The 12,267-nt window shown below is 56.3% G+C and overlaps 2 protein-coding genes and 1 long non-coding RNA gene across 5 annotated transcripts in view; 2 read left to right on the top strand and 1 right to left on the bottom strand.

Moving 5' to 3' along the window:
* The window catches only part of KCNK5 (potassium two pore domain channel subfamily K member 5), a 38,720-nt gene extending 27,709 nt beyond the window's left edge, over nt 1-11,011 (top strand). For all 3 annotated transcript variants that reach the window (XM_001928254.5, XM_084968021.1, XM_084968022.1), the window contains 4 exons: nt 3,384-3,495; nt 4,983-5,149; nt 5,415-5,583; nt 8,432-11,011. In XM_001928254.5, coding sequence (XP_001928289.2) covers nt 3,384-3,495; nt 4,983-5,149; nt 5,415-5,583; nt 8,432-9,291 — 1,308 coding nt within the window. In that variant the 3' untranslated portion in view covers nt 9,292-11,011. The remainder of the gene's footprint in view (nt 1-3,383; nt 3,496-4,982; nt 5,150-5,414; nt 5,584-8,431) is intronic.
* MOCS1 (molybdenum cofactor synthesis 1) overlaps nt 1-12,267 on the top strand; it is a 918,787-nt gene that overhangs the window by 694,754 nt on the left and 211,766 nt on the right. The window lies entirely within an intron of this gene.
* The window catches only part of LOC102157750 (uncharacterized), a 61,161-nt gene continuing 59,848 nt past the window's right edge, over nt 10,955-12,267 (bottom strand). Inside the window, exon 6 of the long non-coding RNA XR_014810092.1 lies at nt 10,955-11,107. This is a non-coding gene — a long non-coding RNA (uncharacterized LOC102157750). The remainder of the gene's footprint in view (nt 11,108-12,267) is intronic.

Here is a 12,267-nt window from a genome sequence, read left to right as displayed (position 1 = left end):
GTCCTGTGAATTGCAGGGTATTTGGCCTCTCTGGTCCCTGCCCACTTAGTGCCAGCAGTGCCCCCATCATCCACGAGAGTAGATGTGTGGGAGGCGGGATTTCCCTCCACTGCTGTACCTCTAGTGCCTGGCATAGTGCTGGCACATGCCAGGCTCCCCCTCAGGCAGCACTTCCAAACACTTCCAGAGGGTGCCACCCTCTGTTGGGAACCCTGTCCAGCCACACCTTCAACACCCCTGATGGGTGGTGGTCTCCCTGGTCTACACACCGTCCATTATCGGAAATGGATGACTGCCCAGGGAGGCCATTCTGAGGTAGCTTGTTATCCAAAAAAGCCACCCTTGGAGTTCCCATTGTGGATCAGCGGTAACGAGCCCGACTGTATCCATGAGGACGTGGGTTCGATCCCTGGCCTCTGTCAGTGGGTTAAGGATCCGGCGTTGCTATGAGCTCTGGTGTAGGTCACAGGTGCAGCTCGAATCTGGCGTTGCTGTGGCATAGGCCAGCAGCTGCAGCTCTGGTTCAACCCCTAGCCTGGGAACTTCCATATGAGGTCCTAAGAGAACCAAAAAAATGAAAAAATTCCAGTCTTGCCCGCTCTTGGCCCTTGGCCCATGGGTTAACGTATGAAGTCTGACACCCAGAATGGAACGCATGTGTGGCCTGATCTGCAGAGGAAAATGGGCTCGCTGCCTCCCAGGCCCTGAACAGACAAGGTATTGACACTGCCCGAGATTGTATTTCCTTTCCTTTGGGCAGTCACCCGAGGTTTGTCAGCTTGTGATCTGCTGAACCCCAAGGACTTTACCCTTGGACCCTGTATCACCGGTCGGTCTCTTCTAACCCAAAGTGTAAGACATGAAAAATTTTAAAGTTAGTCCCCAGCTGCCAATTGCAGTGTGTTAGCTATCTTCCCATCCCGGCCTTGTCACAATTTTGCATCCTTCAGAGATGACACGCGTCCAGCCGTCTGTGTCCTTACCGTGTTGTTGATGAAAAGACTGAAGAGGCCTGGCCTTTGGCATGAGCCAGAGACATCAGGCCAGGTTGATAATGATCAGTACTTCTTGGGGTTGTTTATCTGCCTTTACACGGACCCAGATTAATCCCAGTTCCACCCTGCATTTCTCTGTCTTGTCCCCATGAATATCTTCAAGCCCATCTGTTCAGCTGCGATCCAGATTGACTGCATTCCACTGAACGTCAAGGCCTTGCAGCCTGTGGAGTGGGAGATGCACTTAGCTGAGCATGACTTGCTCCGGTGAACCTGTGTTGGTGCCTCTCAGTGCCCACTGCTTCCTCTTTGAAAGCACCGAACATTCTGCTGTCTCCATGGAGGAGTCAGCAAGAGTTCAGCTTCGAGTTTCTAGCATCCACCCTTTTGAGGTGGGGGCAGCCACTTGTCTTCTGTCGCCTTTCCTGTTCCCCGAGATTCCACAGGGACGACGACCAGGGAGGCGCCCCAGTCACATCGTTCCCTGGTCAGTTGTCATCTGACAGTCCTGCTCCACGTCGGCCGGCCCCCCGCCAAGATGGGTATTGAGATAACAAAGGCTGAGGCCAAAGGGAGCCTCGCAGCTCTGCTCTCCTGCCATCTGTTTAACATTAACACCCGGGGCCCTGGGACTTTTCGTTCTCCTGCTTCGAACAGAAATTTCAGGTTTTAGAAAACCGTCTGGACGGTCCTTGACAGGACCTGTTGGCCTCTTTGTATCTGAGCCTCCCGATGCTTTTGCGTGTAAGTTGCCTGCTCAGCGCTGAGCGCAAGGTGGGGTGCAGGCAGCCACCCCGCTTCCCACTCTGCAGAGAGATGCTGGGGGAAACGGCGTGAGGAGGCAGGCCAGCGAGCTGTGTGGTTTGACGGCCTGTCATCATGGAAAATTCTTTACAGAGTCTGCAGATCCCTTTACGGGGGCTTGCGGCGGCCGCTGCAAACTGCACATTCCTCCGGGGCAACCCACCCTTCCCTCTCCTTCCACCAAACTTCATTCTTGCCATGGATGAAGCTACGGTTTTTTCCATCTTCGTCCCGCTTCCATCCTTCACGCCTCTGTCCTTCCTCGGTCCTGGGCTTGACTTGTAGAGGGAATTTGGCTGAGTTTGTGGTTTCTGGGCTGATTGGCCTATTGTGGGGCTGTCCTTGGGGACAGGAGCAGGATCCCAGATGTAGAGTCGATCCTGGCCCCTACTTGGGAGCCTTCTGCCAGGACCCAGGCCCTGCCGGTGGTGGGCAGTGGTGGGCGGGGCGAATGGAGGCAGCCCTGAAGGAGGGGGAGGGGCAGGGTCTGGTCAGGAGGAAACAGGTTGGGCAGCTGTCAGTGTTTCCGCACTAGATAAGGAAGGCCACTCCCAGTGGACTTGCCCGGTGCCCTCTCACCTACTGCCCACCACGGCCGGGGGCTCCACGGGGACTGATAGCATGATTTGGAAAGTGCACACCACCTTCTGATGACCTGGCCTGGCCCAGACCTTGAAATTGCTCGGCCCAGGGCAGAGAAAGGGATCTAGAGAGAGGGAGGGAGGGAGCTTATCGGGGGAGAGGAGGGAGTTCCAGGCATGGGAGGAAGGAGGCCAGATCCCAGAGCTTAGCTACCAAGCTGACCTGAGCAGGTGTCCTGACAGTGGGGGTGAAGGGTGTGGGGTAGGGGTGTCCCCAGGCCCACCCTGCCGTAGAACACTTCTGTGGAGGCTCTCCCATCTGCATCACATCTGCCTTCTTAATGCCATGGTTCTCAAAGTGTGGCCCCTGGACCATAATATCAGCATCACCTGGAAATGAACATTCCCTGACCCCTCCCCAGACCCACTGACTCAAGCAAGCTCTGGAGGTGAGGCCCAGCAGGCTGTATTGCATAAGCGCTCAGTGTGATTCTAGTAAGTTTGAGAAGCACTGGCTCAGTGAGAGACTGAGGAGCCAGAGTACCTGGGTTCATATTCTTACCAGCTGTGTGACCTCGAGCAAATCACGTAACCTCACGTAACCTCATCGCCTAGGAGCTCCCACGTTAAGGACCTGACATTGTCTCTTAGGATCCAGGTTCCATCTCTGGCCTCACTCAGTGGGTCAAGGATCTAGTGTTGCCGTCAGGTGCAGTGTAGGTCACACATGTGGTTTGGATACGGTGTTGGGTGTTGCCGTGCCTGTGGCATAGGCCAGCTGCAGCTTCAGTTTGACCCCTAGCCTGGCAACTTCCCTATGCTGCAGATGCAGCCATTAAAAAAAAAGAAAACTTAATCACCTGTAAGTTGGAGATAATAACTGCTCCCTTGTTATTATGCTCATTAAAGAAGAATGCTTAAAAGGAGGTTCATAAAGTGCCGTCACTTAGAAAGCATCCGTAAGTCCGACCTCCTCTCTCATCTTCTTTGTCTCTCCTTTTAGATAGTGTCTGATGCTGCAGGACAGGGAGTGGCCATCACAGGGAACCAGACCTTCAACAACTGGAACTGGCCCAACGCAATGATTTTTGCAGCCACAGTCATCACTACCATTGGTAAGTCTTCTGGGACCTTCAGAATATCCACATACCTTAGAGTCCATCTCTGGTCACATGGCCTTGTTGAGGTTCAGATTAGGCCAGTTGCCCTCAGTCCTTTTGACACTTCTCTGGGTATTTAGTAGGCCCTTGATGACTGGCTGTGCTTAGAAGACTGTTTCCAGAAGTTCTCCTGACCTGGGCTGTGGAGTAAAAACAACACAGCTGGATAGCCAGAGCCATGCAGGAGGTTGAGCAGGTTGCTCACTGCACAAACGCAGCCTATGTGTGCTCCCCAATCTGGGCATCTAGTCTGGTTATTATGAAGGCGTAACAAACCACCCCAGAAGTTAGTGGCTTAAAACACAACTTGTCATTTGTCCTTCTGTGAGTTGACTGGGTTCTGCTGGTTGGTTCCTGCTTGAGGTCTCAAATGTAGTGGCAGTGAGGGTGGCTGGGGTTGTAGTCATCCAGAAGACCAACTGACTGGACCTCCCAGAGGGCTGCTTCTATTACATGTTCAATAGTTGATGTTGGCTTTGGCTAGGAACTTAGCTGGGGATGAAAACACAAAGGCTTGGGCATCTCACAGTATGACAGCTGGATTCCCAGAGGGAGAGCCCCCAAAGTGAGTGTTTCAAGAGACAAAGGGAAGAAGCAGCAAGGCTTCGTCTAAGGACCTAGCTAACTCAGGGTCACTTTTGCCGCATCGTGTGGTCAAACAAATCACTAAAGTCCAGATTCAGAGGGAGGAGAATTCTTTGCCAGCTAGATGTGAGCATCAGCTTTCTTGCATAAGAAGGGATAGAATTAAGAATGGTCACCTTTGGGGTGTCTACCCAAAGAAAATACTAACTCGTGCCTTCTGACATGCACAGTGGTGCCATATGGACTAGTGGAGGACTTGCTACTGTTGGAGGCTTAGTCCCCCTTCAAGGAGCTCGCAATGTGATGGAGGAGGCAGAGCCCATACCATCAGAGTTGTTGTAAATGATCATGATCTTAGTGTGATCAAGGGAAATTTCTTTTTTACTTTTTTTTTTTTTTTTTTTTTTTAGGGCTGCACCCTCAGCACATGGGGGTTCCCAGGCTAGGGGTCTAATCGGAGCCACAGCTGCCGGCCTACGCCAGAGCCACAGCAACGCCAGATCTGAGCCACATCTGCAACCTACACCACAGCTGACAGCAACGCCGGGTCCTTAACCCACTGAGCAAGGCCAGGGATCAAACCCACAACCTCATGGTTCCTAGTCGGGTTTGTTTCCACTGTACCATGACAGGAACTCCGGGAAATTTCTTAAGTATTGATAATAGGTTAATGTCAAAGGATCTTAAAGAATGGGCTTTCCTCGTGCCGGGTGTGTGTGTGCGTGTGCGTGTGCGTGTGCGTGTGTGTGTGTGTGTGTGTGGTGGAGGCAGGGGCCACTCCGAGCCTGGGTCGTCACCCCCCCCACACACCCCAGCCCCCGTGGCTCTGTTGGCCTCACTCCCTTCTTCTTCCTCAGGCTACGGCAACGTGGCCCCCAAGACCCCCGCCGGGCGCCTCTTCTGCGTCTTCTATGGTCTGTTTGGGGTGCCGCTCTGTCTGACTTGGATCAGCGCCCTGGGCAAGTTCTTCGGCGGACGTGCCAAGAGGCTGGGCCAGTTCCTCACCAAGAGAGGCGTGAGCCTGGTATGTCCCCAACCTTAGGTATCTGGCAGGTGCTGGGGTGGGAAGGACCCAAGTGCCGGGGTGGCCAGAGGTGTCAGGACAGATGACAAGGTTGCAATTTCTGAGCCCCCTGCCCTCTCGGGTGAAGCTGGGAACATCACGGCCCCCCACCCAGGGCTGGTGGGTACTGAGCCCCAGACAGCCACCTTGGCCCGCTGGGTGCCCTGCTGGGTCGTCCCCGGGTCTCCACCGTGGTCTGACTTGGTCTCCTCGCCCTCCCCGTCAGCGCAAGGCGCAGATCGCGTGCACGGCCATCTTCATCGTGTGGGGCGTGCTGGTCCACCTGGTCATCCCGCCCTTCGTGTTCATGGTGACGGAGGAGTGGGACTACATCGAGGGCCTCTACTACTCCTTTATCACCATCTCCACCATCGGCTTCGGCGACTTTGTGGCCGGTGAGTCCTGCCCCTTGCCTCTGCCTCCCCCCGCCCTCTTCCTCTGCATCTCCTCCACTTTCAATGCAGCTGACCTTTCCTGGGGGGCCCCAGAGGCATTCAGTGTCCTGGGCCTCCACCCGGTGGGGTCCTTACCCCGCCCTGCCAATTGCAAGAGGACACCAAGGCACAGAGTAATTGCAGAAGGTTTCTATTTCCCGGGAGTTCCCATTGTGCTCAGTGAGTTATGAACCCAACTAGTAACCATGAGGATGCAGGTTCGATCCCTGCCTCGCTCAGTGGGTTAAGGATCCCGCTTTGCCATGGGCTGTGGTGTAGGTCACAGATGTGGCTCAGATCTGGCGTTGCTTGTGGCTGTGGTGTAAGCCGGTGGCTACACCTCCTATTCTACCCCTGACCTGGGAACCTCCATATGCCACAGGTGCAGCCCTAAAAAAAAAAAAAAAAAAAAAAAAAAAAGATGTTTTCTATTTCCCTTTCTCGGAACATGGCTTTTTTCCCTCTTCCCTCTCTTTGAATCTGGCCTCTGATTTCTTCTGCTCACCCCACTCACCATCTGCTGAGCTTGGGTGCTCAGGTGCACTGGGGGATGGGGATAGGACCTTCCACCTGCAGGCTTTGGGCTTGTCACCCCCAGAGCCCGTGAACCAAGCTGGGGGCCCCTCCGAGTCCCCCGCCTGGCTTCCATCTTTCATAGGAACTGAGAGTCCTGGACACTTGGCTCAGAGGCCAGAAACTCCGCTCTTGCCTCAGGCAGCTGAGAGACAAGAGGCCTTCTCCGAAGTCGGCCCCCTCCCCCAGGCCCGGACACTCCCTCCCACTCCTCCCCAACTTAATCCAGGCGATAAGATTCTTTGGCCCCTTTGTCTGTCCAGCCGCAGCCACTCATGTCCTTGTGCCTGCGGCCTGCACAGCTGACCTCAGTCTCTGCTCCAGGACCTCTGGTCTCCCCTCCCCATTTCTAGGGAGCAGGGACAGGTCATCACCCTCCTGCCCATTGAAAGGGGAGACTCGGAATGCTGGGGGCGGCGGTCATGGGGGTGGTGGGAGGAACAGGAAGGAGGCCTGAACACTCCACTGACCCCGGCCGATCTGAGCCTGCCGTCTTGGGAGATCCGTTTAGGTGGAGGCACAAACCCGGCCATTGTCTGGTCTCTGGGGCCCAGAGCAGGCTAAGAAGCCTTGGAGTCGGAGAAGCACCGAAGCATGTTGAATCATACTTTCTCAGCTCCAGCAGACACCAAACTGCTGCCTCAGTTCCCTCCATTGTATAGTTGGGTGGCCTTTTTTTTTTTTTTTCTGTCTTATTAGAGCCGCACCTGCAGCACACGTAGGTAGGTTCCCAGACTAGGGGTCAAATCACAAAACACCACAGCTCACAGCAATGCCAGATCCTTAACCAACTGAGCAAGGCCAGGGCTTGAACCTGCGTCCTCATGGATGCTAGTCAGATTCATTTCCACTGAGCCATGACGGGAATTCTATAAAGTTGTTTTTTGTTGTTGTTGTTTTTTATGGGCACACCCGCAGCATATGGAGGTTCCCGGGCTAGGGGGTCCAATCAGAGCTACAGCTGCCAGCCTACACCACAGCCACAGCAACACAGGATCTGAGCCACGTCTTCGACCTACACCACAGCCCACGGCAATGCCGGATCCTTAACCCACTGAGCGAGGCCAGGGATCGAACTGGCAACCTCATGGTTCCTAGTCAGATTTGCTTCCACTGCACCACCATGGAAACTCCATAAAGCTCTTTTTTAGAAAAAAGTCATGACGCCCACCTCATGGGTGGTGGACAATCAAATGGGTGGCTGTTCCTGAGTGCTCAGGGTAAGGCCTGGCTATATGAGGGCATCCTGGTTGTCATCACAGGTCTGCTTGTGACCAGAGCCCTGAGCAAGGCAGACAGCGTCTCCTGTCTGCCAGGGAGACAGCCCTGCCTTCGGGGACCCTCCAGTCCGATGAGAGAGTCATCGTCCTTGACCAGCCCCCCGCCCCACTCTGGACGTGGTGCCCCTTCCCCCATCCTTTACCAAGTTGCTCCCAGTCTCAGGGCAGGAAGGGGGACACAGGATACGTAGTCATGGGGTCCGCCCGCCTGGAAGTGTAAAGTGATCCTGGAGGGCAGGGGAACAACCAGAGCTGTGCAGGGTGACCCAGAGGCCTCCCTGGAGCAGGTGTCAGGACCCTGACCATCCGGGAGGGGGCCATGGAGAAGGCAGAGCCCTCCAGGGCACGGGAGGAACCAGTCAGCGGAGGACAGACAGGAGGTCAGGAGGCCAGCCAGATGTTACCAGGAGGAGAATCAAGGCTGTTGAGGGCATTGCCTGCCAGCACTAGTGGTCTTGGATGGCCCGGGCCCGACCACCGGCCTCAGTGAGCCCGTCCCCAGCAGTGAGGATGCCAGCTGCCCCCTCCCTTCATTTCTACCCAGGTTTTAAGGGAACTGAAACACGTATACCCGCAAAGTACACAAAACCACCAGCATGGGTAAAAGGCCACCGTTCATGGCTTAGTTCCTGGCCTGAGCACTGGCTCCATCACCTGCCACCCCGAAGCCCCTCCCCCCTGCACCCCCCATCCCCCACCCCCGGAGCCTCTCTGATATCTGACAGGTGAGGTTCAGGCTGGGGTCTGGGCAGGCGTATGAGTGACTGGGCCATGGTCCTTCAGGACGCTGGGGTGTCCAGGTTCTCGCCCAGGCCTTTCCTTTCTTGGTTGGTCCCGTTGGTGTTCTGCGTTTGGGCGCCATGTCCACTCTCAGGGGACAGGGCTTTGGCCTTTGTGTGTTTCAGGGTCCCCGCTGACCCTTTCCTGACCCTCTGGGCTTCCTGTCCCGCCCTCAGGTGTGAACCCCAGTGCCAACTACCACGCCCTGTACCGCTACTTCGTGGAGCTCTGGATCTACCTGGGGCTGGCCTGGCTGTCCCTTTTCGTCAACTGGAAGGTGAGCATGTTCGTGGAGGTGCACAAGGCCATTAAGAAGCGGCGGCGGCGGCGTAAGGAGTCCTTCGAGAGCTCCCCGCACTCCAGGAAGGCCCTGCAGGTGGCCGGGAGCACGGCAGCCAAGGACATCAACATCTTCAGCTTTCTGTCCAAAAAGGAGGAGACGTACAATGACCTCATCAAGCAGATCGGGAAGAAGGCCATGAAGACGGGCGGGGGCGGGGAGCGGATCCCGGGCCCAGGGCCCCAGGGGGGCGGGCTGCCGGCTCTGCCCAGCTCCCTGGCCCCCTTGGCAGTCTACTCCAAGAATCGGGTGCCCAGCCTGGAAGAGGTGTCCCAGACGCTCAGGACCAAGGGCCACATATCGAGGCCCCCCGGTGAGGAGGCTGTGGCGGCGGGCCCCAAGGAGGTCTCCCCCACCTCCGAGGTGTCCATCAACCAGCTGGACCGCATCAGTGAGGAGGGCGAGCCGTGGGACGCCCAGGACTACCACCCGCTCATCTTCCAGAACGCCAACATCACCTTCGTGAGCGCGGAGGCCGGCCTCTCGGACGAGGAGACCTCCAAGTCCTCGCTGGAGGACAACCTGGCCCAGGAGGAGAGGCCCCAGGAGGGGGCTGTGGCCGAGGCGCCCCTGACCCTGGGCGAGTTCCCCTCGTCGGACGAGTCCACCTTCACCAGCACCGAGTCGGAGCTCTCCGTGCCTTATGAACAGCTCATGAACGAGTACAATAAGGCCAGCGGCCCCCAAGGCACGTGAGGCCGGACCGGCCCCCCACCCCGCTCTCATGGCGTCTGTGCCCCTCAGCCTGGGGCGTCCTGTCGTGGCCGGGCTCCTGGCCCCTAGTGGGGGGCAGCCCTGGACCCGGGAGTGGGGGGCCAGGAGCCTTCCTCGCCTTCATCCCCTGCAGCTAGAGGCCGCCGGTCGGACACAGCGCGCCCAGGACAGGGCCTCTGTGCTCCGGCCGAGCGGGCACCCCAGCGGTGGGAGGCGTCTGTCCTGAGCTCGGCTGGTTTAGCAGCCCGTGTGGGCTGGCAGGACTGACCCCAGAGAGGCCTGCAGCTGCGTGGGTCTCGGCCCTGTCATGCGGTTAAGAATGTCACACGGTTCTCTTAGGTTGGGGCGGGGGGACCTCGGCTGTTTGAGTTCGCCAGTGTTAATGAGCTCCCGTGCACCTGGCACTGAGAAGGGTGACATGGAGGGGGGCGGAGGCCGTGTGAGACTCCCGTGTCTTCGGGGGGCTGGGCGCCAGCACCTCTGCAGTTGTGGGGCCTTGCCTGGGGCACGTATCTCACCATCCCCCGGTCCCACCTCATCTGCCTGATGTCACCCCTACTGCAAAGCTCGTAGGGAAGAGGCCATCAAGGGGAAATGGGGCGGGGAGCCCCTGGGCAGGTGCCAAAACTCTCCTGATGTGGGGGACCCAGAGCAGGTTCCGGATATGGCCCCAGGTCCCCATGCTTCTGGTGGACTGACTGGGATGGAGCCCAGCCCAGAGCCCAGTTCCCCATCTCAGGCACCCTTTGGCCAAGCCCCTGTGGGTGCTGAGAGAAAGGAAGGGTGGCAGGCCGAGGCCTAGAAGGCTGGGGCTCCAGGAGCTGTGAGACGGGGCTTGTCAGTGGCTCGTTCTGCCCCTGCCCCACTGCCTCCTCTCCTTGTGCCCAGAAACAGGACCTCGCTGCTGCCCAGCCTGCCCTTGGCTCACAAGTGGGGAATGGCCAAATGTGTGAATCCAGCTCCTCCCTCCAGCTGCTATTTGTCACATGTGTGTATGTGTCTGTCTGTCCGTCTGTGTAGGAAAGGAAAGGCTCTTCGATGGGGGGAGAGCAAAAGATAATGTGAAACTCTACACATCGTTCAGGCGAGGGGCTGGCAGAGGTCTTGGGTTCTCCGTGATATGCACACTAGGGCCGGCCCGCTCTGTCCTGCAGGTTTTGTTTTGTGAATTTTTTTTTCCCCATGAACTGCTGTTTTTTCATACCTGGCATCTGTTGGCTTCAGAGCCAGAGGGGAGAACAGGTGAAAGAGTGGGGTCTCAAGGATGGGGTTTCCAGTGCTCACTCTCCTGTCCCCCTGCAACCCAACTAGGCTTTTTTGGTGACCTTGGCCAAAGTCATGGTGTCGGAGCCGGGCAGGCAGAGTGGGCATGTGGCATCGGTCGCAGGCAACCAGATACTGAGCAGGAGGCGCCCCCAGACACCCTCTCTGCCTCGGTCGCCGCGCTGGTGCTGTGGGCCCGCCCGGACCCCCACTCAGCTTGTAACCCAGGGGGGTGTGGGCCTAGCAGCAGGGTGGGAAGAAGCGGCCTTTAGTTTTTTTTGTTTTTTTTCTGTGAAATGATTTAACGAGCTTGTCTCACCCCACTTGCCTGGGGTGTCACTGGCTGTCCTGGAATCACACACACTGTATGTACATACTGGTAATGATGTCAACTGTAATTTATTTTAACATTTTTTACAATAAAACATGAGATGGACAAGGCAGCCTGGTGTGTCTTTGTGGGGGAGGGGCTGGGGGCAGTCTGAAAAGATGGGACCGAGGACTGCCTGAGGGTCAAGGGGAGAACTGGGGTGGCCTGGAAGGGAGAAAAAAATGAAAGAGATGAGATGGAGAAGGGGCAAGGCTACTTAAGATGGGATCAGGGCAGACCTCTTGGAGGAGGTGACAGTTAACAGGTGGTAATGAGGACAGGGAAGGAGCATTGCAGGAGGGGGGTCCAAGGACCAGAAAGGAGTCAGGAACTGGGGGTGGGAGGGCCTAACTCGGGTCACCAGTGGGCCAGGCCCTCTTCTACACGCTTTACACCCAGTGGCAGGTGAATGGACTCACTTAATCTTGCAACCGCCCTGTGCGGTGGGTGTTAATTACATCCCCATCTCACAGGCACAGAGAAGTGACTTGGGCAGTTTCCATAGATGCAGAACCTAAATTCAAACCCACATGACCAGATGAGAACCATCACCTGCTCGGTTGTGGCACATCTGGGTGTTCCCTGGAAGGGCCCCTGTGCCCAGGCAGGTGGGCCAGCCAAGGACCCCGTGACCAGGGCTTCTGAGCTCCAGGGATGGGCATGTGAGCTGGAAAGGATGTGACTAAGGATGGACATGCCCAGCTGGGCCCATTTTGCATCCCTTTAAAGGGAGGACTGGTCAGGCTTCATGGCTTCAATGGTTTTGAGTTCAGCCTGTTCCATGCCAGCGTCAGTGCCCTCTTCCCATGGGCACAGGACCTGGGTTAAGATTTTGAGTCTGGAGTTCCCAGTGTGGCACTGTGGGCTAGAGACCTGACGTTGTCTCCGTAAGGATGCAGGTTAGACCTCTGGCCTCACTCAGTAGATTAAGGACATGGTATTGCCTCAAGCTTTGGCATAGGTCACAGATTTGGCTCGGATCCCGTAAAAAGAAAAGAAAAATTTTTGAGTCTGTTGGAAAAAAATTTAAGTTCTGTGATTTCAGGAGTGAAGCACATTTTTTTATGAGGGCGTGGCTGTGTTTATAAAGGATCATATGTGTTTAAATATCAACCGATTCTGTAATGACTTGAGAGCCTCCCTTTCCAAGACATCTCTCCAACTTTCTCCCCTCTCTCTATCCCTGGCTCCCTCCCCTACTGAGGTCCAAATTGCTCTGGTTTTACTTTTGATCCCTTCCAGTCTTGAGGTAACAATTTTTTTTTTTTTGGTTTTTAGGGCCGCAGTCGAGGCATATGGAGGTTCCCAACTAGGGGTCTAAACAG

The sequence above is a fragment of the Sus scrofa genome, chromosome 7 (assembly GCF_054392235.1).
Source record: "Sus scrofa isolate SSC_HxYL_T2T_F1_AM1 chromosome 7, Sscrofa_HxYL_maternal_Yorkshire_Landrace_v2.0, whole genome shotgun sequence".
Lineage (NCBI taxonomy): Eukaryota > Metazoa > Chordata > Mammalia > Artiodactyla > Suidae > Sus > Sus scrofa.
This window is presented reverse-complemented; position numbering and strand designations above follow the sequence as displayed.